The sequence below is a fragment of the Saimiri boliviensis genome, chromosome 11, assembly GCF_048565385.1.
Source record: "Saimiri boliviensis isolate mSaiBol1 chromosome 11, mSaiBol1.pri, whole genome shotgun sequence".
Lineage (NCBI taxonomy): Eukaryota > Metazoa > Chordata > Mammalia > Primates > Cebidae > Saimiri > Saimiri boliviensis.
Genome location: NC_133459.1, coordinates 25,216,197 through 25,241,087, shown reverse-complemented (window position 1 = coordinate 25,241,087; position 24,891 = coordinate 25,216,197). Strand labels below are relative to the sequence as shown.

The following is a 24,891-nucleotide window of genomic DNA, read 5'->3' as shown; positions in this document are numbered from 1 at the left end:
GCAATTGGCATCTGTCTGCTTATCTTGGCTGTCTTTTCTCTCCAGTCAGCCTCACTTAACTGCTGCCCAGAACAGGAGACAGGATATAAATGACCAGCCTGGCTTAGTGCCCTGAAGTTGAAGTCGGAAGGATAAAATGGGAGTGATGCTGCCCCCACTTCAGGTTCACTGAGTTCCAGGAGATAAGAACCAAGCACAGAGTCTGTACCTGAGAAATACTGGATAAATGGTTTCTGACATTGTTTGAGGTTCTTCTAGGGAGGCTTGCCTCTGCTCTCCCAGTCCACTGCCTGCAGGCTGGCCTGCTTCTGCCCAGCCCTCAGTTTCTCCAAAGCCCTGATCATCTGTAGGCCTTACCTAGCCTTGGACCTGCTGCTCCCCTCCCCCACTCTGTGGTACTAACAGAACTGTGGGTTTCACCAGTACCTTTTTTGGCCTTTCCAATAACTTTGGAGAATGGACATTATTCTTCCACAGAGAGGAAACCTGGGGCTCACAGCGAGGTCAAGGAACTTAGGGGACACGCAGTTAGTAACCGTGGCTCTGGGTCTCCCTGGGGCAAAGGCAGAATCCCTTGTTTAGGTATCAGAGCCCAGGTAAGTTCAGAAGGATCCTACTTGGCTGCTCCTCACACACAGGCTTATCTACTACTACTCTCTTAGCAGAGAGGCCAGGGCAGGCCCACCTTAACAAACAAGCCGGAAGTTGTTAAGGATCCCCCCACTCCAGGCCCCATTTGACCTGCTGTCCCCACAGCCCTTCTTATTGTTCCCACAGGCACCCTTTGGAAAGTAACTACTAGACGAACTGTACTTGTTTGTCCAGTTTCCTAAGAAAAACACAGGATGGTCTCTCGGGGCTGTGAACACAGGGTCCAATTCTAACTCCAAGGACCCTGTGTTCATAGTTACACTCTGCTGTCTCATCCGGGTCAAGGCCAACATTAGATTGAAATGACCACAGGACAGGACAGGAGTCCAGAGTGGGAGAGTGACACCATAGACCCTCCACTCTAGCCTCAGCCCTAGATCACCATTTCCTAAACCTTGCCTTCTAAACCACTATTTCCATTCCCGGGGGGCGGGGGGGGAGTTTATTGTTTGGAAAACAGACAAAGCTATGTACTGCATAGCCTATTTGAAATCCTTAACAAGCTATTGTGAAATCCTCTTTTTTTTCTGAGACAGAGTCTCACTCTATTGCCCAGGCTGGAGTACAGTGGCATCATCTCAGCTCACTGCAATCTCTGCCTCCTGGGTTCAAGTGATTTGCCTGCCTCAGCCTCCCAAGTAGCTGTGATTACAGATGTGCACCACCACACCTAACTAATTTTTTGCATTTTTGGCAGAGATGAACTTTCCCCATGTTGGCCAGGCTGGTTTTGAACTCCTGACATCAAGTGATCCACCTACCTTGGACTCCCAAAGTGCTAGGATTACAGGCATGAGCTACCATGCCCAGCTATTCTGTAATTCTATAAAAGACATCTAGGCTGGGCGTGGTGGCTCACGCCTATAATCCCAGCACTTTGGGAGGCGGAGGCAGGTGGATCACGAGGTCAAGAGATCGAGACCATCCTGGTCAACATGGTGAAACCCCGTCTCTACTAAAAATACAAAAAAGTAGCTGGGCATGGTGGCACATGCCTGTAATCTGAGCTACTCAGGAGGCTGAGGCAGGAGAATTGCCTGAACCCAGGAGGCGGAGGTTGCGGTGAGCCGAGATTGTGCCATTGCACTCCAGCCTGGGTAACAAGAACGAATCTCTGTCTCAAAAAAAAAAAAAAAAAAAAAAAAAAAAAAAAAAAAAGACATCTATATTCCAGAAATTTATGGGCCAGAGAACTAAGCACTCACAGCAGGTCAACCTAGACATTCTTGCTATAACTTCTGTGGCCCAAGCACTCTGACCTCCACCCTCTAGCCAAAGTGGGGCAGGGGTCAGCTCTGTGGGCTGGATCTGAGCAGAGGAGAGTGCCTCTACAGCTCTGGCACTGCCCTGGGAGCTGGCTCTGAGAAGGCCTAGAATCTGCAGAGATCCAGGTTAGAGACACAAACAGTGGGGCCTCACTGGACTTTACTCTGTTCCCTAGCAAGGTCTCTGTACCACACACAGATCTGAGGCCTGGGCCATCCCCCTGGTACTCCTCCCCTGAGCCAGGCAGTGTCACCTCGGCCCTTGCTGCTCTTCTGCCTGGGACACAACAGTCTCTAGTTTGAAGAACACAGGCCCGCTGCAGTGGGAAGTGGGAATTGGATCAAGTCCAGTGGTCTTAAAACTCTGCTGGGTCACGTGCTCCTTTGAGAATGCGACATGTGTTCTAGTCTCTGTAGCCAGAAAAACTCAACCTTTGCTCAGAATCATACATAGACTAAAAGCCTTGTTTTAATCTTCCCTTTAAGAAACTGCGGCCCACAGAGGGGCAAGGACTTGCTCTAGGTCACATGGCAGAATCTAGGCTAGAAGCCAAACTGCCAGTTCCCAGCAGCAGCCATAAAGGGCCTGTGCCCCAGAGAAATGCCAGAGACAAGAGAGGACACAAAAGGAGCTGGGCAAATTGCTTTAATGTGTAACAGTGGGCCAACTGGGGAGCACAGGACCCCAAGCCCCAGCCTTTCTCCTGATACCCTGGGACCTGTGTGCCTGGGCCAGTCCCATGCCTGCCCCAAGCCCTGAGGCCCACAAGTCCCAGAGAAGAGTGGAAAAGAAAGTTGGGTGATTGCAGCTCAACCCCAAGAGTTCAGGGAGGAAAAAACAGGGGCTAGTTAAATTTGGCCTTGGAAAAATCCATTTCCGGATGCTGATCCATAAACCTGGAGAAAGGGAAGCAGGAAGATGATGAAACAGCTCATCCTTATCTTCTAAAGCTGTCCCTTCTCCCAGCACCCCCTTCTCTTCTAAAGCTGTCCCTTCTCCCAGCACCCCCGTGTCAAATCTAATCTCTTTAGACTTCAGCAACACTGAGCCAGGCCGGGCAGGAGCAAGGCCAGGGTATCTGAGGCCCATCTGAGCCCTGAGGCTGGAAGCTGAGGCGCCAACACTGGCATCGTTTTCCTGTAGGTGGCAATGACCGGCTATTACCTCCTATCATGAGCTGGCCTTGCCCTCAAGATGACCTCAGCAAGTGACTAGAGTAGGCAAGCCAAAGCCATAAAGCCATAAACATAGCTGGAAAGGGGGCAGGGCAGCTCCTGAGGTGGTTCAATGATGCATTCAGTGCTGTCTAAGCCCCCAGGCACCCACCCTCCCCCAACCCCATCTCTGAATTGCTCACTTCTTCAGAATCTCCTGTTTCTTCTGTTCGTCTGAGGTTGGCAGCCCCATGGACTTCTGTCTCTGGTCATACATCATCTTTTCCACCATGCTGCGGGTCTCACTGTCCAGGTCTGACAACTGGGAGCAAGCGGTGACAGGGATGGGTAAAGCTCTGGAAACACCTAAGGCCTTCACCTTCCTGCTGAAGCTCCCCCAACCAGCCAGGGCTCACCTTGGAATTCTCAGGGTTAATCTTCTTGGTGTTGATCTCAGGGTCACTGGTCACCAAGCGGCTCCACCATTCCATCTTATTGATCTGTGAAGAGAACCAGGGGGTAAGAGGTGGCCTGCTCTGTGCACCAGGAATCACCCCTTAACCCCTTCACAACCAAACTCTCTTCTCCCATCCACATCCTGCACCTGAGACCCATGCAGGCCTGTGCTGGGTCCAGAGGTACAAATGAGCAAGACTGCCCTCCCTGCAGCTGGGGGAGGCACAGAGGCAAACGGTTAAAAATCAGTGTGATAAGGGGAAGAAGAAAGCAGAAAGGGAGATATTCATCCAGGGTGGAGGGAGAAAAGTTCGAAAGTGACCCTTGGGCTGAGCCTTAAGACAGAAAGCAGTACACCAGATTTAAAATGAGAAGAAAAAAAAAAAAACTTTTTTTTTTTTTTTTAGATGGAGTCAAGCTGGAGTACAGGGGGAACAATCTCAGCTCACTGCAACCTCTGCCTCCTGGGTTCAAGCAATTCTCCTGCCTCAGCCTTCCAAGTAGCTGGGATTATTACAGGTGCCCACCACCACTGGCTAATTTTTTGTATTTTTAGTAGAGATGGAGTTTCGCCACGTTGACCAGGCTGGTCTCTAATCCTAACCTTGTGATCTGCCCGCCTCGGCCTCCCAAAGTGCTGTATTACAGGTGTGAGCCACCGTGCCCGGCCAGAAAAAATTTTTAAGCACAGAAGTGCCAGGTGCAATGATCCTACCCATAATCCCAACACTTTGGGACAGAAAGATCCCTTGAGCCTGGGAGTTTCAGACCAGCCTGGGCAACATAATGAGACCCTGTCACTACAAAAAACATTTAAAAATTAGCCAGGTAGGGTGGCGCTTGCAGTTACTCAGGAAGCTGAGGTGGGAAGGTCGTTTTGAGCTCTGCAGGTCAAGGCTGTGGTGAGCCATGATTGCGCCACTGCATTCCAGCCTGGGTGAGAGAACAAGACCCTGTCTCAAAAAATAAAAAATAAATTTAAAAGGCAGGGAAAGACATTCCAGTTGGGAGGAAAAGCAAGTGCAGGGGCATGGAGGGGTGAGTGAGGGCAGCCAGTGCCAGTCAGGCAGGCTGGGACAGGGCCTTACGTGCCCTGGGAAGTTCTTAGACTCTTGGCCCTTTTCAGAGACCACCTTTATTTACTGGTGTCTGTGTCCCATCTCTCTTCGAAGGCAGTGAGGTTGAGAATGTAGACTTCCTGAGGACACTGATTTTCCTACGTTTTGTTCATTTTTCTCTTTCCAGCACTTAGAACAAGAACGGTATCTGGCACAGAGTAGGTATTCAAGTATTTGATGAACTGAATGCATGTACAAACCTAGTGAAAAAGAAGCAGCTGGGCCGGGTACGGTGGCTCAAGCCTATAATCCCAGCACTTTGGGAGACCACGGTGGGTGGATCACAAGGTCAGGAGATCAAGACCAGCCTGGCCAAGATGGTGAAACCCCTCTCTACTAAAAATATAAAAATTAGCCAAGCACAGTGGTGGGCACCTGTAATCCCAGCTACTCAGGAGGCTGAGACAGGAGACTTGCCTGAACCTGGAAGGTGGGAGGTTGCAGTGAGCCAAGATCATGCCACTGCACTCTAGCCTGGGTGACAGAGCAAGACTCTACCTCAAAAAAAAAAAAGGCAGCCTTAGGATCTAAGTCTGTTTCAATCCTGACTCCACCCCTTCCCAGAGGTACGAGCTTTTGGGTAAATCAGTGATTTCTTTTCCTAACTCAAGCCTGTAATCTCAGCACTTTGGGAGGCTGAGGTGGGAAGATCACTTAAGGCCAAGAGTTCAGGACCAGTCTGGGAAATATAAGGAGACCCCCTTCCCCCCAATCTCTACAAAAAAAAAAAAAAAAATCAACAACAAAAATTAGCCGAGCATTGTGGTGTGCACCTGTAGTCTTAGCTACCAGGAGGATGAGGTGGGAGAATTGCTTGGGCCCAAGAGTTCAAGGCTGCAGTGAGCTAAGAAGGTGTTACTATACTCCAGTCCGGGCAACAGAGTGAGACTTGTCTTTAAGAAAAAAAAAACGCTGGGCGCGGTGGCTCACGCCTGTAATCCCAGCACTTTGGGAGGCCGAGGTGGGTGGATCACGAGGTCAAGAGATCGAGACCATCCTGGTCAACATGGTGAAACCCCGTCTCTACTAAAAATACAAAAAATCAGCTGGGCATGGTGGCGCGTGCCTGTAATCCCAGCTACTCAGGAGGCTGAGGCAGGAGAATTGCCTGAACCCAGGAGGCGGAGGTTGCGGTGAGCCGAGATCGCGCCATTGCACTCCAACCTGGGTAACAAGAGCGAAACTCTGTCTCAAAAAAAAAAAAAGAAAGAAAACAAAAAATAGGGACAGACCTACTTTAAAGAGTGTTGTCATGGGAATTAAGTAAGATAATTCCAGAATGCCTCCAGCATGGCTCCGGAGTAAAATAAGCACACATTCTCCCTTCTTCTTCCATCAATACCCCATGCCAGAAGAGCTGGGCCTCACATACCTTCTCCAGATGCACAGTCACCACCTTGCCATCCTCAATGAGCCATGAGCTCTCTTCCACCTTCACTTCATTGTAGAGCTCCCCACTGATGATCGCCGGCTGCCCCTTGAGCCCCACCCGGAGGTGCCGCCGCTGGATGTCCACCACGACGTCCTTCCCTTTCAGCCGGAAGTTCACATGGAAAGGGACTGCCAGCTGCATAGGGCAGAGGCAGTCAGGAGGGGCCACCAAGTGCTGCCAGCACCCCAGGCTGGCTCCCTAAGCTTCACCTCTGGTCCCTGCCACTCACGTCCAGTTCCGACAGGGTCTGGGTCCAGCGGTAATTGGGCAGGTCTGCCCCGTTGCCTAGGTTGGGCTTCAGTTTTCCTTTGTCCTTCTCGTCTTCCTCCTCATTATCTTCCTCAGTCTCCTGCTTACAATCAGGGACACTTAGCTACTTACTTGACAGACATGAACAGATACAGAATGAACCCTCCTCACTGGGCCAAGCCCAGAGGTAGCACTGGGCATACAGCCACAAAAGAAAAGAGACCTGGTCCCTGCCCACTCCACAGAGGGGCAGATCCCCAAGCCTTGGTCCACTGGGAACCAGGTAAAACTTGGTTCTGATCTCTGCCTGAGAGGAGCTCAGACTATTATACCATGTGACAAAGGATATGGCTGGGCCCACAGAACCCAGGCAACCTCAGATGGGACCTGTAATAGGCACTGCCCTCTCTGACTCTTCGGTTTTTCTACCATAAATGGGTTAAGGTCAATGGGTTTTTACTTTTTTTTAACCTGGATCCTTTGGTTCAATGTCTCTGAGTGTGATCTTAAAGTATGGGGAAGATTCCCAAAGCCAGGAGGGGAGGGGATAGGATAAGGAACGGTATTCCAGAGAAGGCAGTAGACAGGAGATTCTCTGGAAATTCCAAACTCCTGTCTCATCCCAAGTGCCTCCAGTCCATCTCACCTGCTTCCCTGGGGAGTCAAGGCTGCCGTTCTTGAGCTGGGCCTCGTAAGTCTCTGCATCCTTTTTCTGGGGCAAGGAACACAGCAGTTGGCAACAGGACCCCACTGCTCAGTGCCAGTGGGGATCTGAGGAATGGAGGAGGGAAGCCCACCCTTCACCTGGTCAATCTCTAGCTGCAGCCTCTCTGCCTCTTCATCAGTTAGCTCCTTGATCTGGGGCCCTGAAGTCTCTGACTTGGCTTCTTTGGCCAGCCTGGCCGCCCGCTCCGCCTTCTCTCGCCGCTCAGCCTCCTGCCGGGCTCTCTTCTCCCGCCGGGCCTTCTGTGCCAGCTGATTGTGGTGGCTGAAAGTCTGAGTGATAAGCTGGAGAGGGAAGAAAGACCATGAGACATCAGAGCAGGGGACAGTGTCCCATAGCCTGGAGTCCAGCCCCCACCCCCACCTGCTGGGTGAAAGGGCAAAGCACTACCCTCAGAACCTCAGTTTCCTCATCTGCAAAATGAGGAAAATACATCTATCTCATAGAGCTGAAATGAGAATACATGCAAACCACTTGTCTCAAGAAACTGGCTGTTTTTAAAAGTGCATGCTTGGCTGGGTGCAGTGGCTCACGCCTGTAATCCCAGCACTTTGGGAGGCCAAGGTGGGCAGACTGTCTGAGGTCAGGAATCCAAGACTAGTCTGGCCAACATGGGGAAACCCTGTGTCTACTAAAAATTCAAAAAAATTAGCTAGGCGTGCTCCTGTGATCCCAGCTACTTGGGAGGCTGAGGCAGGGGAACTGCTTGAACCAGGGAGGTGGAGGTTGCAGTAAGCCAAGATCGCACTGCTGCACTTGAGCCTGGATGACAGAGGGAGACTCTGTCTCAAAAAAAAACAAAATAAAAAAGTGATGCTGTTACAAGCAAAAATTCAAGCCTCAGTCCCTCAGAAGCCTTTCCTGAGTTCTCAGGCCCACAGTGACCTGCTCCTCTGACTGATCATTCTTACTCTTAGTGCATCCAAGACCACAGTCCAGTTATGCAAGACTTGACGCCACACTCAGGAAGGCCACGTTAGCAGAAAGCCAGGAAGCTTTCTCGAGAGAAGAGCCTGGTCTCCCTCTCTCCAGCCAGCAAGCTGTCAACTTCAAATCCTTTTTCTCCACTACACCTTCTCAGGATGTTTCCACGCCATGATGTGCTAGCCAGCCTCCCTGCCACCCAAGGGCTAACTAACTAACCCCCCATACTATGGCCAACTGTCATTATTTGGTTCCTGGCCTTAGACAAATGAACAACTTTGACTCTAAGCCTCGGTTTCCTTATCCGTCATGAGGATTGAGTATGACAGCACACATCAAGAGCCCAGTGCGAGGCCAGGCACAGTGGCTCACGCCTGTAATCCCAGCACTTTGGGAGGCCAAGACAGGCAGATCATCTGAGGTCAGGAGTTCAAGACCAGCCTGGCCAACATGGTGAAACCCTGTCTCTACTAAAAATATAAAAAATTAGCCAGGTGTGGTGACACACGCATGTAGTCCTAGTTACCTGGGAGGCTGAGGTTGGGAGAATCACTTGAACCCAGGAGGCAGAGGTTGCAGTAAGCAGAGACTGCGCCACCAGCCTGGGCAACAGAACAAGACTCTGTCTCAAAATAAATAAAAGCAATCTTGGCATGTGTTGTTCTTTGCCTAAAATGTCTTGTCCCCTCTGTCAGGTCATCTGGCAGACCAACTCAACCAGTCAAGTGTTGAAGTTTCACCTCTGGCCCAGGAACATAGGAAAGTCAACTCGATGCCAACCCATACACAGTGTGCACACACACCCCTAGAGGCCTTACAAGGCACTCACCACGTGATCAGTGGTCAATAAACCCTCTTTCAAGTATCTCTAAGGCAGAACTGCAGGGAAAGCTCTGCAAGGGCTCAAGGTCACAGAAGTCACCCATGGGCCCCCAGACCTGGGGTTCTGCTATGCCCTGTGGATTCTCAACCATTTGATGCCAATTTCTACTGCTATTCCCAAACCCTCAGCCTCATGCCACACTACAGTAGCTCCACACTCTACAAGGTTAAAGAACACCAAAAGTGCCCCCTAAACCACGAGTTAAACTGGTATGGGAGGCCATTCTGCTGTCAATAGAAATGACAGGTCATGAGATAATTGTGCCAGCAGAGGCTGTTCCACCACAGGGCCTTGGTCCCAAGTCCCTCATCAGAGAGACCTTGAACTAAAGCCATTTGCCAACCAGTGGCCAAAGGGAGGTGGGAGCAGGGCCCTCCCCTCTCCCAGCTCCACTGAATCATGTCACATACCATTTGTACTGTTCTTTCCTAGCTCTTGGAGGTTAAGCAAGGGCAGAGCTAAACCACCAGGCAGAGTCAAGGCCAATCACAGCAGCCTCTAACCCCTCCTCCCATCAGCCTGACCTAGGCCCAGCCTCAGACAGATAACCCCAGGGGTGTGGAAGCCTACCCAGAGGTTGTCACAGACTCAAGCTTCAGTCACTGGACACATCTTTGGGAAACACAGCCAACCACGGTGGGGAGGGCTGGGCCTCCTGTAAAGCCAAGCCTGTTGCTTTCCCTCAGAATAGGCCCAGGACAGTACCCCAAACCACTCAACAGGCTTACGTGAACATAAGCTTTCCCTGAGCTGAGCTGGGAGATGAGGAAGTAGAGTGGTTCCTACCAGCCTGAGTAGGGCAAACCTTGAGGGTTATTTAGGTTGAATTTGAAGGTGTGAGGTCCTGAACCTGACCACCCCAGGGGTCTACAACACATCTGAGGGGGATGACATACCCCAAAGAGTAAACAACAGGGGCTAACTTTGGCAGGGATTCTCACTGAGGGCCACCTGAGAAATTCTATTTCCCCCACCTACCCTATCCTTATTTGCTGGAACAATGGACCCATACCCTACCCCTTTGACCACTTCCCAGCTGCCCTGACACAGGACCCCTAGGAAAATAGGGACTGAAGGGTAGTAGCTATGGTGATGTCTAGAGGAAAGTGAAATAGGAGGGGAAGAGCAGGCATGCCCTCATCTAAGGCACAGATCCAAAAGGTTCTTTGACTACTCAAAGTGCAACAGGGACCACCTGCTGTGATCCTCAGAGCCAGCTGGGGGCCTCCCCTGCCTCATCCATAAGCCAGTGCCCTCAGCAACCTTCTTCTCTTCCTGTGGTTCCCAATTTAAGGAGTGGCATTACCAATCATCCAGTGCCCAAGGAGAAAGCAAAGAGTAATCTGTGAACACCATGTGGTACCAAGCCTGCCAGACATACCATTCCACTATCCTTACTGCCTAAGGTCAAACTTGTCACTTACTGGGTCTGGACCTCTTGCAAAAATGTCAGCAGCCCCGATGTAGAATGGACCACAGCTCCCCATGGCCTGCAATGCAGAGCCTATGCCTCTCAGCCTCTCCCTGCACAGGTCCTTCCTACCTGGCCTGCTCCTTGCTGACCTTGATGTCCTGGGAGTTCTTCCTCAGCCCTCAAGATCAGACCCAGGTGTGTGGGTCACAGCCATGCCCTCTCCCAGGTGGATTTAGGCTTTTCCTCTGTAATTCTATTCCTATCACACACTTCCCCAACCCTGGGCCTTGTTCCTTCTGTTTCCTGCACCTGGGAACACCCTTCTGCCAATCCTCAATCCAAATCCTACTTTCTCTTTCAAGGCCATTCAGATGCCACATCTTCCCAAAACCTTTTGGGATTCTCAACAAATAAGTACCCTCTTTCCTTCCCAAAAACTCCCATAGAACTTTTTTTTTTCTATATTTTTTCCCCCTTTCTTCTTTTTTTTCCCCTTCCATTAGATGGGGCGGGGGGGTCTCACTATGTTGCCCAAGCTGGTGTCAAACTCCTGGGCCCGAGTGATTCTCCCACCTAAGCCTCTCCAGTAGCTGGGACTATAGGCATGTGCCACCATGCCAGCCTTCTCAAATACTTTTCAGAAGGCAGAAGAATTTTATGAAATAGCTGTTATTAAAATCCTAATCCAGGCTGGATGCAGTGGCTCTCGCCTGTAATTCCGGCACTTTGGGAGGCCAAGGCAGGCGGATCGCAAGGTCAGGAGATTGAGACCATCCTTGGCTAACATAGTGAATCCCCATCTCTATTAAAAATACAAAAAAAAAAAAAAGGCCGGGCGCGGTGGTTCATGCCTATAATCCCAGCACTTTGGGAAGCCAAGGCAGGTGGATCACGAGGTCAAGAGAACGAGACCATCCTGGTCAACATGGTGAAACCCCGTATCCACTAAAAATACAAAAATTAGCTGGGCATAGTGATGTGCACCTGTAGTTCCAGCTACTTAGGAGGTTGAGGCAGGAGAATTGCTTGAACCTAGGAGGCAGAGGTTGTGGTGAGCTGAGATCTCGCCATTGCACTCCAGCCTGGGTAACAAGTGCGAAACTCCATCTCAAAAAAAAAAAAAAAAAAAGCTGGGCATAGTGTCACGCGCCTACAGTCCCAGCTACTCCAGAGGCTGAGGCTGGAGAATCGCTCGAATCCAGGATGTAGAGGTTGCAGTGAGCCAAGATCGAGACACCGCATTCCAGCCTGGGCGACAGCAAGATTCTGTCTCTAAAAAAAAAATTGCTAATCCAGGTTGGGCATCGGGGCTCGATCTGTAATCTCAGCACTTTGGGAATCAGAGGCAGACAGATCACTCGAGCCCAGGAGTTTGAGACCAGCCTGGGCAACATAGGAAGACCCCTGTCTCTACAAAAAATACAAAAATTAGCTGAGTATAATAGTACATGCCTGTAGTTCCAGCTACTTGGGAGTCTGAGGTAGGGGGATTGCTTGAGGCTAGGAGGTCAAGACTGCAGTGAGCCATGATCACACATCACTGTACTCCACCCTGAGAGACAGAGCAAGACTCTGTCTCAAAAAAAAAAAAATAAACACATTAAATAAATGAATACAATGCTAGCTCACTGGAGAACTACATCTGTGCAAATATTTAAGTTTACTGGGCACAGTGGCTCATACCAGTAATCCCAGCACTTTGGAAGGCCAAGGTGGGCAGATTGCTTGACCTCAAGAATTTAAGACTAGCCTGGGCAACATGGTGAGACCCCATTTGTACTAAAAATATGAAAAATTAGCTGGGCATGGTGGCACATGCCTGCAGTCCCAGCTACTCAGGAGGATAAGGTGACAGGATTGCTTGAGCCTGGGAGCCGGAGGTTGCTATGACCCAAAGATTACAGTGAGCTGAGATTGCACCACTGCACTACAGCCTGCATGACAGAGTGAGAACCTATCTCAAAACAAAAACCCCTAAACAATGGGGTTTGGAATTTCTAGGTTGGTGAATACATCAAGGTGTTGGGAGGGTGGCACACCTAGAGAGGGCATGGAGGCCCCATGCCCCACCCCCATACCTAGCCCTACACAGCTATTTGGCTGTTTCTGAGTTATGTCTTTTACAATAAGCCAGTAACAGTAAATAAGGCACTTTCCTGAGTTCTGAATCATTCTAGCAAATTATTAAACCTGAAAAGGTGGTCATGGGAAGCCCCAGTTTACACCTGGTTGATCAGAAGTACATGAGGGAATCTGGAACTTATGACTGGTGTGTCAAGTGGGGGCAACCTTATGGGACTGAGTCCTTAACCTATGCAGTCTGCAGTAATTCTGGGCAGTTAGTGTCAGAATTCAACTGAAATGTAGGACACCCAGTTGGTGTCTAGAGAACTGGAGGCTGGTTAAGTGGTAGAAAAAAACCATACATTTGGTGTCAGAGCTGTTGTGAGTAAAAACCATTCTTAGGATGCAATATACAAAATCCAGATTGTGGGAAACTTTGCCAGGACATACCACAATATGTCTTCAAAAAACAAATTGCAGGCCAGGCTCGGTGGCTGACACCTGTAATCCCTACACTTTGGGAGACTGAGGTGACTGGATCACGAGGTCAAGAGTTTAAGACCAGGCTGGTCAACATGGTGAAACTGTGTCTCTACTAAAAATACACAAAAAATTAGCCAGATGTGGTGGCGGGCGCCTGTAATCCCGACTACTTGGGAGCAGAGAATTGCTTGAACGTGGAAGGCAGAGGTTGCAGTGTGCCGAGATTGTGCTACTGCACTCCAGCCTGGGCAACAGAGCAAGACTCTGCCTCAAAAAAAAAGAGGTCTCTTGTGATTTACTTTTTAAAATTCTTTAAATTTTTTTGGTTTGTTTTTGTAGGCCAAGCATGGTGGCTCATGCCTGTAATCCCAGCACTTTGGGAGGCTGAGGCGGGGGGATCTCCTGAGCTCAGGAGTTAGGCTACTAGAGTTTCAGACTAGCCTGGCCAACACGGCAAAACCTGTCTCTACTAAAAATACAAAAATTAGCTGGGTGCAGTGGCATGCACCTGGAGTCCCAGCTACTCAGGAGGCTGAAGCAGGAGAATGGCTTGAACCCATGGGGCGAAGAGTGCAGTGAGCTGAGATCATGCGACTGCACTATAGCCCAGACAACAAGAGTAAAACTCCATCTCAAAAAAAAAAAAAAAAAGTCACAAGATATTTACTAATCCAAAAATATGCCTTCAATTATATGTAAGTGGCATGCAATATGGCAGTCCTACCATACCCATGAGGATGGGTTCCGGGACCACTCCCCAACACTATATCCCAGGATAAGTCCCTTATATAAAATGGCTTCTTAGGCCAGGCGCCGTGGCTCACACTTGTAATCCCAGCACTTTGCGAAGAAGCACAGGAGGCCGGATCATGAGATCAAGAGATCGAGACCATCCTGGCCAACACGGTAAAACCCCGCCTCTATTAAAAATACAAAAATTATCTTGGTGTGGTGCCACACATCTGTGGTCCCAGCTACTTGGGAGGCTGAGGCAGGAGTATAGCTCAAACTCGTGAGGTGGAGGTCACAGTGAGCCAAGATCAACGCGTTACCCTCCAGCCTGGCAACAGAGTGAGACTCTGTGAAAATAAATAAATAAATTTAAAATGGCATTTTATTTGCATATAACCTACATGCATCCTCCTGTATATTCTCAATTATCTCTAGATTACTTAATATCTAATACAATGTAAGTGATATGTATGTAAATAATTAGATTGTATTTTTTAAAATTTGTGGAGTTTTTTTTTGGGGGGTAGGCAAGGTCTTGCTATGTTGCCCAGGCTGATCTCAAACTCCCGGGCTCAAGCAATCCTCCCTCTCAGCAACCCAAGTAGCTAGGATTACAGGTGTGCTCACCATGCTGGGCTTAATTTGTATTATTTTTTATTACTGTATAGTCATTTAACTTTTTTTTTTTTTCTTTACCTGAGAGAGTGTCTTGCTCTGTTGCCCAGGCTGGAGTGCAACAGCATGATCTCGGCTCACTACAATCTCTGCCGCCTCCTGGGTTCAAGCAATTCTCTGCCTCAGCCTCAAGTAGCTGGGATTATAGCCGCCCACAACCACACCGAGCTAACTTTTGTATTTTTAGTAGAGATGGGGTTTCACCATCTTGGCCAGGCTGGTCTTGAACTCCTGACCTCATGATCCACTGCACCTGGCCAAAAAAAATTTTTTTTTCAAATATTTTCCATCAGTGGTTTGTTAAACTCATGGATGCAGAGCTCACGGATACAAAGGATCAACTGTTTTTGTCCTTTTGTGACCAGCTTATTTCAGTAACATGAGGTCCTCAAAGGTACATCCATGTAGCAATGGACAGGATTTCTTTCTCTTTTTTTTTTTTTTTTTTTTGAGACGGAGTTTCACTCTTGTTACCCAGGCTGGAGTGCAATGGCGCAATCTCGGCTCACCGCAACCTCCACCTCCTGGGTTCAAGCAATTCTCCTGCCTCAGCCTCCCGAGCTGGGATTACAGGCACGTGCCACCATGCCCATCTAATTTTTTTTCTTTTTTTTTTTTGAGACGGAGTTTCGCTCTTGTTACCCAGGCTGGAGTGTGCGATCTCAGCTCACCGCAACCTCCGCTTCCTGGGTTCAGGCAATTCTCCTGCCTCAACCTCCCGAGTAGCTGGGATTACAGGCAGGCGCCACCATGCCCAGCTAATTTTTGTATTTTTAGTAGAGACGGAGTTTCATCATGTTGACCAGGATGGTCTCGATCTCTTGACCTTGTGATCCACCCGCCTCAGCCTCCCAAAGTGCTGGGATTACAGGCGTGAGCCACCGCGCCCGGCTTTTTTTTCTATTTTTAGTAGAGACGGGGTTTCACCACGTTGACCAGGATGGTCTTGATCTCTTGACCTCATGATCCACCCGCCTCGGCCTCCCAAAGTGCTGGGATTACAGGCGTGAGCCACCGCGCCCGGCCTCTTTCCCTTTTAAGGCAGACTAGCATCCCAGAATATGTCTAAATCACATTCTGTTTATCCATTTACCTGCTGATGGAGGCTTTGGTTCCTTCCACTTTTTGGCTATTGTGAGTAATACTGCTGTGAACACGGGTGTGCAAATAAATCCTCCTTTCAATCCTTCTTTGGGGTATATATCCATAAGCATGACTGCTGGACCATATGATAGTTCTATTTTTTAATTTTTTTGAGAAACTGCCATGTTTTCCATAGCAAATGCACCATGTGACATTCTCTCCAACAGTGTACAAGGGTTCCAGTTTCTCCCTATCTTTGTCAACACTTGTTATTTTGTTTTTCCTTTTAATAGATGTCATCCTAACAGATGTGAGATAGTACCTCATTGTACGGTTTGTTTTGTTTTTTTGGAAACAAAGTCTTACACTGTCACCCAGCCTAGAGTGTAATGGTGCAATCACAGCTCACTGTAGCCTCAACTTCCCGGGATCAAGCAATCCTCCTACCTCAGCCTCCCAAGTAGGTGAGACTAGAGGCATGTGCCATGAGGCCTGGCTAATTTTTATTTATGAGTTCCTAAATATGAAATTAACAATTAAGTGTTATTTGCCCTCTGCACTGCATATTTTCTCATAATCTAGTATTCTTCAATTGACTTAAATATGTCTCTTTTACCATTTATGAATTTTCAGGATTTGAAGAGGCAAACAGAACAGCTACTTCTTTTACAGCTTCCAGTTTTCTAATCTTCAAGTCTCCCCCACACAAGACTAGTTTCCTAGCTTTCCTTACAAGACTTATCTGTAATTTATTTTTATAAAGTATGACAGATGGTAAATTTTGTTGTTTTTTTTTTACCAAAAAAAAAATCCATGTAGCAGTAAGACTTATTAAATCATGCTTCGCCTAATGAACTGAATTACCACATTAGACATATTTAATGCTCATAAATGGCCAGGTGCGGTGACTTGCACCTGTAATCCTAGCACTTTGGGAGGCCGAGGTGGGTGGATCACCTGAGGTCAGGAGTTCAAGACCAGCCTGGCCATCATGGTGAAACCCCATCTTAAAAAAAAAAAAAATCCTCATAAATGCTAAACTGTATTTCAGGATTCTCTATTCTATTTCACTTGTCCATTTTTCTCCTCTTCTATCAATATCATATTGATTAGATCACTATGGCTGTACTCAAGTCTACAAGTCCTACCCTCAAAAACTATAAAAACCAAAAGTGCTTTTGTATATTTTATAAGTTTGTGGCATGAGGTTTTACACCCTTCGTTTCTGCCACTTGGTATGTATATTGATATACATATTTCTCTGCAGAAGTATTAATGTGTTTTGTTACAGGATACAGCTCCTGGCCCTGGGATTGGAGTATTTTATATAATGTACACTATATATCCTGCATTGTCTTCCTGAAATCCAAGTAATTTTAAACCCCAAAACACATGTGGCCCCAAGGGATTCTGAAGTGAATTGTGGACCTTTGCCTTTTTTTTTTTTTTTTTTTTTTTTTTTTTTTAAAGACAGAGTCTCACTCTGTTGCCAGTTGCCAGGCTGGAGTGCAGTGGTACAATCTCAGCTCACCACAACCTCAGCCTCCCAGGTTCAAGTAGTTCTCCTGACTCAGCCTCCTGAGTAGTTGGGACTACAGGTGCACACCACCACACCCAGCTAATTTTTGTATTTTTCATAGAGACAGGGTTTCACCATGTTGGCCAGGATGGTCTTGATCACTTGACCTCATGATCTGCCCACCTCAGCCTCCCAAAGTGCTGGGATTACAGGCTTGAGCCACTGTGCCCGGCTCTTTAAAAAAAAAAAAAAAAAAAAAAAGAAGACAGTCTCACTCTGTTGCCAGGCTAGAGTGCAGTGGTATTATCTCCGCTCACTGCAACCTCCCAGATTCAAGCGATTCTTCTGCCTCAGCCTCCCAAGTAGCTGAGATTACACTTGCATGCCACCACACCTGGCTAATTTTTGTATTTTTAGTAGAGACAGGGTTTCACCATGTTGGCCAGGATGGTCTTGATCTCTTGACCTCATGATCTGCCACCTCAGCCTTCCAAAATGCTCCCAAAGGTGAGCCATTGCGCCTGGCTGCCTTTTTTTAATCCTCCTAACAGCCTTGTGAGATAAGGATTACTCTCTTACAGTTAAGAAAAATTAGGTAGTCCCAGCACTTTGGGAAGCTAAGATGGGTAGACTGTGCTGCTGTGCTCCAACTGAGACAACAGAACAAGACCCTGCCTCAAGTACACATACACAAGGGTTCACCTCTCTCCCTTCTTCCAGCTATTCATCCTTCATACCTGAAGCATCACTTCCTCACAAAGTCTTCTCTGAGCCCCCATCCTAGGTTAGCTTTATGTTCCCAGGGCTTCTGCCCCAACAACCACTACTTTTTCACTGCTTGGTTGGTTTTATTTTTATTTTTATTTTTTTGGCTACACTGTGAGATCCATGAAAACAAAGAACATCTGTATTCACCTCTGCAATCCCAAAGGGTTTGGTATAGGGCCTAACACAATCCGAAGCATTAAGTGTTCAATAAATATTCATTGAAAAAATTAGGCCAGGCACGATAGCGCACACCTGTAATCCCAGCACTGTGGGAGGCTGAGGCAGGCAGATCACCTGAGGTCGGGAGTTGGAGACTAGCCTGACCAACATGGAGCAATCCCATCTCTACCAAAAGTACAAAATTAGCTGGGCGTGGTGGCGCATGCCTGTAATCCCAGCTACTCAGGATACTGAGGCAGGCGAATCATTTGAATCCAGGAGGTGGAGGTTGCGATGAGCAGAGATCGCACCATGGCACTCCAGCCTGGGCAGTAAGAGTGAAACTCTGTCTCAAACACACAAAAAATTAGACTACTGATATTGTAAGGTAGTCTGGCCCACAGAAAAATCAGAGGTGACAGTGACAACACAGAAAGAATACCCGAGCTAGAAGGGGTCTGTTTTCTCCCATTTTACAGATAGAAAGAACCAGAGAACTGGTGGGAACTCAACTAGGTGACATACTTGGACCGAGAACATAGGACTCTAACTCTTAGGTAATGTGTCTATGACAGAGTGACCTCAAACCTTCAGGACACATTAAAGAGTTTACTAACTTGTTAGAACTTTGAAGCCACAGAAAACAGTTTGCAATATGTCTCCTTATTATGTCTCTTATTGATGTCTATTATAAAGATAATAGCACAGGGTGTGGTGGTGCATGCCTGTAATCCCAGATACTCAGGTGGCTGATGCAGAAGAATTGCTTGAACCCCAGAAGTGGACATTGCAATGAACCAAGATTGTACCACTGCACTCCAGCCTGGGTGACAAGAGCAAGACTCCATCTCAAAAAAAAAAAAAAAAAAGATAACGGCTAAGTGAGGTACAGTCCTCATGATATAACAATTTTCAAAAATGTAATTACAACTTTAAGGAATCAGAAAGAAGTTCAAGATCTCAGCCGGGCGCGGTGGCTCAAGCCTGTAATCCCAGCACTTTGGGAGGCCGAGGCGGGTGGATCACGAGGTCGAGAGATCGAGACCATCCTGGTCAACATGGTGAAACCCCGTCTCTACTAAAAGTGCAAAAAATTAGCTGGGCATGGTGGCGTGTGCCTGTAATCCCAGCTACTCAGGAGGCTGAGGCAGGAGAATTGCCTGACCCCAGGAGGCGGAGGTTGCGGTGAGCTGAGATCACGCCATTGCACTCCAGCCTGGGTAACAAGGGCGAAACTCCGTCTCAAAAAAAAAAAAAAAAAAAAAAAGTTCAAGATCTCAGAATCAATACTACAAAATAAAAATCCTTGAACTCTGAGTCACAGGATCTGGGAAGACATGGCTTTGAGTATTCCTAAATTTCTTTCTAAGCATCAGTTTCTAACATTTGCCCATTCTCAACTCTCAGGTTAACTAGTTAAAACCTCCTCAGGTTGAGTGCAGTGACTCACACCTGTAATCCCAGCACTTTGGGAGGCCAAGGTGGGTGGATCACTTGAGGTCAGAGGTTTGAGATCAACCTGGCCAACATGGTGAAACCTCATCTCTACAAAAAATACAAAAATTAGCTTGGGTGTGGTGGCGTGTGCCTGTAATCCCAGCTACTTAGGAGGCTGAGGCACGAGAATTCCTTAAACCCAGGAGGCAGAGGTTGTAGTCAGCTGAGATTGTGCCACTGCACTCCAGCGTGGGCAAGAGTGAGACTCTGTCTCAAAAAAATAAATAGCCCGGGTGTGGTGGCTGAAATCTGCAACCCCAGCACTTTGGGAGGCCAAAGCAGGCAGATCACAAGGTCGGGAGATCGAGACCATCCTGGCCAACATGGTAAAACCCCATCTCTACTAAAAATGCAAAAATTAGCTGGGCTTGGTGGCAGATGCCTATAATCCGAGCTATTCGGGAGGCTGAGGCAGGAGAATCAACTGAACCCAGGAGGCAGAGGTTGCAGTGAGCCGAGATTGCACCACTGCACTCCAGCGTGGCAGAAGAGTGAAACTCCGTCTCAAAATAAATAAAATAAATAAATAAAATAAAAATAAAACCTAGCCAGGCGCGGTGGCTCAAGCCTGTAATCTCAGCATTTTGGGAGGCTGAGGCGGGCGGATCACAAGGTCGAGAGATCGAGACCATCCTGGTCAACATGGTGAAACCCCGTCTCTACTTAAAAATACAAAAAAATTAGCTGGGCATGGTGGTGCGTACCTGTAATCCCAGCTACTCAGGAGGCTGAGGCAGGAGAATTGCCTGAACCCAGGAGGCGGAGGTTGCGGTGAGCCGAGATCGCGCCATTGCACTCCAGCCTGGGTAACAAGAGTGAAACTCTGTCTCAAAAAAAAAATAAAATAAAATAAAATAAAAAATAAAATAAAATAAAATAAAAAAATAAAATAAAATAAAAAACCTCCTCATTGGAAAAGGAACTGAGAGGCACTATGTCAAGGGCAGAAGGCAGGTTTACAACAGACTGGGTTCAACCCTGGTTCTCACACAACTCAGTGCAAGACTTTGGACAAGGTACAAAACTCTCTTGAGCCAATTTCCTCAACAGGAATAGTTAACACCTGCCCCTCTTGTAGAATTGCAAAAATCATGGGAAATAAGGTAGGTAGAGCACTGAACAAGGAGTGGAGCTTGAGGAAAGGAAAGCTTGCTTCCCTTCCTAACATTTGGCATTTCGCTTCTGCTGAATGTTACTATTACGCCAAAGCAAAGCCAGGTGAGCTTTTCTTCTGAAGACTCAGAGCTGCCCAAAGGACAGCGGTTTCTAACACTTACCTTCTCCGCCATCCCCTCTTCTCCTCCAATGAAAAAGTCTGTTTTGCGTCGAAGGAAGCTGAAGAAGGTGTTCACAAGCTGAAAGAGGGAGAGAAGATCAAAGCTGTGGAGCTGCCATAGTGAACCCTTCAACTGCACATAAGTCAGCTTCTTTTGTCTAGGAGGGCACTTAGAACTTGCCTATTTTTCCTCTGAGCCTTCCAACTGAGGAGACACCCTCTGCATAAGGTTATCTTAGTCACTTCTACCATGAAGCAGATTTCTCATATCCTGCATGGATGTGTGCACGTTTCACTTTCCTTGTGATGCTAGAAGCAGCCTAACTGTACAGAACACTCCTCTGCATCCAGGGCATGAAAAGCCTGGGCCCAGCTTTACTCTCCGGAAAGTAAAAAGCCCGTCAAGACACTGGCTAAAGCCAGGCGCGGTGGCTCATACCTGTAATCCCAGAACTTTGGAAGCTCAGGTGGGCGGATCACTTGAGGTCAGGAGTTCAAGACCAGCCTGGCCAATATGGTGAAACCCTGTCTCTAATAAAAGCATCAAAATTAGCCAGGTGCAGTGGTGGGTACCTGTAAGCCCAACTACTCGGTGGCTGCGGCAGGAGAATCACCCGAACCCAGGAGGCAGAGGTTATAGTGAGCAGAGATCGTGCCACTGCACTCCAGCCTGGGTGACAGAGTGAGGCTTTGTCTCCAAAAAAAAAAAAAAAAAAAAAAAAAAAAGGCCAGGTGTGGTAGCTGACACCTGTAATTCTAGCATTTTGGGAGACTGAGGTGGGTGGATCACGAGGTCAGGAGTTCAACACCAGCCTGGCTAAGATGGTGAAACTCCATCCGTACTAAAAACTACAAAAATTAGCCGGGGGGCAGTGACAGGCACCTATAGTCCCAGCTACTTGGGAGGCTGATATAGAATTGCTTGAACCCAAGCGGCAGAGGTTCTAGTGAGCCAAGATGGCGCCATGCACTCCAGCCTAGGCTACAGAGTGAGACACTATCTTGAAAGAAAAAAAAAAACAGACACTGGCTAAGTTACTGGGTCAAAGCAAGAGGGAGAGGAGCAAATGAAGTCACTTCAAAGGAGGATAAGATTGACTAACTCTGGCTGGGGTACAAGTGTAGCCAAGTGGTTAAAGACATGGCTTTAAGGCCGGGCGCACACCTGTAATCCCAGCACTTTGGGAGGCCGAGGCGGGTGGATCACAAGGTCAAGAGATCGAGACCATCCCGGTCAACATCGTGAAACCCCGTCTCTACTAAAAATACAAAAACTAGCTGGGCATGGTGGCGCGCACCTGTAGTCCCAGCTACTCGGGAGGCTGAGGCAGGAGAATTGCCTGAACCCAAGAGGCGGAGGTTGCGGTGAGCTGAGATCGCGCCATTGCACTCCAGCCTGGGTAACAAGAGTGAAACTCCGTCTCAATTAAAAAAAAAAAAAAGCCGGGCGTGGTGGCTCAAGCCTGTAATCCCAGCACTTTGGGAGGCCGAGGAGGGTGGATCACGAGGTCTACAGATCGAGACCATTCTGGTCAACATGGTGAAACCCCGTCTCTACTAAAAATACAAAAAATTAGCTGGGCATGGTGGTGCGTGCCTGTAATCCCAGCTACTCAGGAGGCTGAGACAGGAGAATTGCCTGAACCCAGGAGGTGGAGGTTGCGGTGAGCCGAGATCGCGTCATTGCACTCCAGCCTGGGTAACAAGAGCGAAACTCTGTCTCAAAAAAAAAAAAAAAGACATGGCTTTAAGTATCAGACTGAAACATATTAGTTTTTGACTTTGCAATAGTTTCTTAACTCTCAGAACAGGAGTAAGATATAGTAGCTATTTCTAGGGACCTGGTAAGGATCATGAGGTCATGGAGATGAGGCCTTTAGCAATGTATGGCACAGAGCAAGAGACCCACTGGCAGAGGGTAAACACCTTACAAATAGGAACCATAAACCATGGCTTAGTCTACCCATCATTGCAGGGCACCAGATATGGCTATGGGTACATGCTCAATAAAATTCTTGCTGAATGAAACAACCTAGTGGTGACCTAAGGTCAGCACACACAAACCCTTAATTTGCCCAAGAGTGGGTCTAAATCTGATGCTAGAACATATCTCAATGGTTTCAATCGTTGCTTCCAGACACTTTTTCAATTTGCTCAAAAATGAACTCGCAGCCGGGCGCGGTGGCTCAAGCCTGTAATCCCAGCACTTTGGGAGGCTGAGGCGGGTGGATCACGAGGTCGAGAGATCGAGACCATCCTGGTCAACATGGTGAAACCCCGTCTCTACTAAAAATACAAAAAATTAGCTGGGCATGGTGGCACGTGCCTGTAATCCCAGCTACTTAGGAGGCTGAGGCAGGAGAATTGCCTGAGCCCAGGAGGCGGAGGTTGCGGTGAGCCGAGATCGCGCCATTGCACTCCAGCCTGGGTAACAAGAGCGAAACTCCGTCTCAAAAAAAAAAAAAAAAAAAAAAAAAAGAACTCGCTTCGCAATCCAGTTTTGTATCAACAATTTAGGGGTATGGAGACAGGTAGGCTTCTCACACCTGCAAACTAGAAATACTCTCCCCACCACAAAGGGCTCGGAAGTCCTTGGTCACCACAGACACTTAGGTCAAAGAATAGGAATGGAAAGTTCAATGGAAACCTATTCCCACTGAGACACAATCAGCCATGGACTCCAGGAAGCACAATGACCTGTCTAGGCCAGGACCACATGTATTGCGTGATCTGGGCAAATCCATGTCACTTCTCTGGCTCTCAAAATTAGAGTTCTGATCCTGACAGACTTTTCTACCTGTAACTTTCGGCTATTATTTATACACTATGTGTTACTGTGTCTGTCACAGGGCACGAATTATGCCTTTGAAAAGCTCTTTGTAAGCTCTATCAGGACAAGGGCAGGTTTTTGCATCCCCGGTCGCATTAAGTGTGGGACACACATCAATCACACAACAAATACTTGTTGAATGAAAAAGCCTTATTACTGAGAACTCACTGTTCTTCACTAATCTAGTATGGGGGAAACTGGCATTCGGAGCTGTCTCATCAACAAGGAAACTGAGGCTTGGAGAGATGTAAAGGTTCCGAGTTGGTAGGTGGTGGAAACTAATTGTGAACACAGGCCTCCTATTCCCCCATTCAAGGCCTAACAAGACCACGCGCTAACATCACCCCGAGCCCACACCGCACACATTCGTCGACTCGCCCCAAGCCTTCCTTGGTGGATGCAAATCACGATATTTGGGATGGTTCTTACGAAGGGATGCTCCTGGGAAGCCTTCATCGAAGGGGAAACGGGGTTGAGGGCATATGTGAGACTAAAGGGGGATCCCACGCTCAGGTACGCGGGAATTGCTAAGATAGGAACTACTGAGGGGCGCCGGAGGCCCGGGACTGATGCGAACCCGGTGAGACCTGCTGGCGGGCGGCCGAGCCGGAAGCTGGGCGCAGTGAGAATGTGGGGGCATTCTAGAAGCCCGCGAGGCCCAGGGGTGGGTCTCCGCCCTCGAAGGCAAAGAAGGGCGGAAGGAGCATGGCCAGGGCGGCCGGGTGGGCCGACGCCGCGCGGGCCGTTACCTCCTGCACGCCTCCCTCGTGCTGCTGAGCCATAGCCAGCAACATGCCGTCGAACCGCTCCTCCTCCTGCTCTCCGCCCATTGCGCCGGCTCCGATCCACGTCCCGAACCCTGCACTCTAGTCCCGCGCTCTCTCAGCACCTTCGCGTAGCTTTGGGCCCAACAGCTCCAGTCGTCCGCCTTCCGCAGCGGAGCCGGAAACACGCACGCGCGCGGCCGCCCAGGCCCGCCTCCTCCCCTCTCTTCCCGCCTTCCTCCCGGCCAGCGGCCATTGACCATGCGGCAAGCAGCCCGCTTCACCAGCCATTGGTCGACTTTCTGAGCCAATCAACGAGCGCGTCCACGAACTGGTGGGCGGAGCCGTGGGCCCGAGAGTTTGGCATGAGTTGCTATGGTCACCCGATGCCGTGGAGACTTCTAGAAAGCTCTGGACTCAAATCTGGCAGGGTTGGAAGTTAAAAAGGGATAAGTTTAGCTTCTCTCCGTTGCTAATGGCCTCCCAGCTTGTGAAACAGTGAAGCTGAAAGTAGCCTTAGTCATCTCTTCCAATCCTAGAAGGGACTTACCCAGAGGACAACCTCCTCCTGTCCCTCCTCCTCATCGACCTCGTTACATACTTGACCAGGGCCAGCTTCGTGGGCATACAAATTGCAGTCGCACAGGGCCCAGGCTGAGAAACGCTCCATGCTTTCCTGTTGTAGCTTTGAAATTCTTAATAATTTTGGAATAAGGAGGCCCATGTTTTCATTTTGCACTGGGCCCAGGAAATTATGACAGGTGCTAAAT

General features: G+C 48.5%; 1 protein-coding gene across 1 annotated transcript; it reads right to left on the bottom strand.

Moving 5' to 3' along the window:
- Nucleotides 1-2,544: 2,544 nt before the first annotated feature.
- Nucleotides 2,545-24,310, bottom strand: NUDC (nuclear distribution C, dynein complex regulator). Its single transcript, XM_003921263.3, has 9 exons — nucleotides 24,107-24,310; nucleotides 20,529-20,606; nucleotides 7,131-7,334; nucleotides 6,973-7,038; nucleotides 6,307-6,426; nucleotides 6,018-6,212; nucleotides 3,488-3,571; nucleotides 3,275-3,393; nucleotides 2,545-2,813 (listed from the first exon to the last, which is right to left on the bottom strand). Exons 1-9 carry the CDS (start codon nucleotides 24,185-24,187, stop codon nucleotides 2,762-2,764), a joined length of 999 nt encoding a protein of 332 aa, XP_003921312.1. The 5' UTR covers nucleotides 24,188-24,310; the 3' UTR covers nucleotides 2,545-2,761.
- Nucleotides 24,311-24,891: the final 581 nt, after the last annotated feature.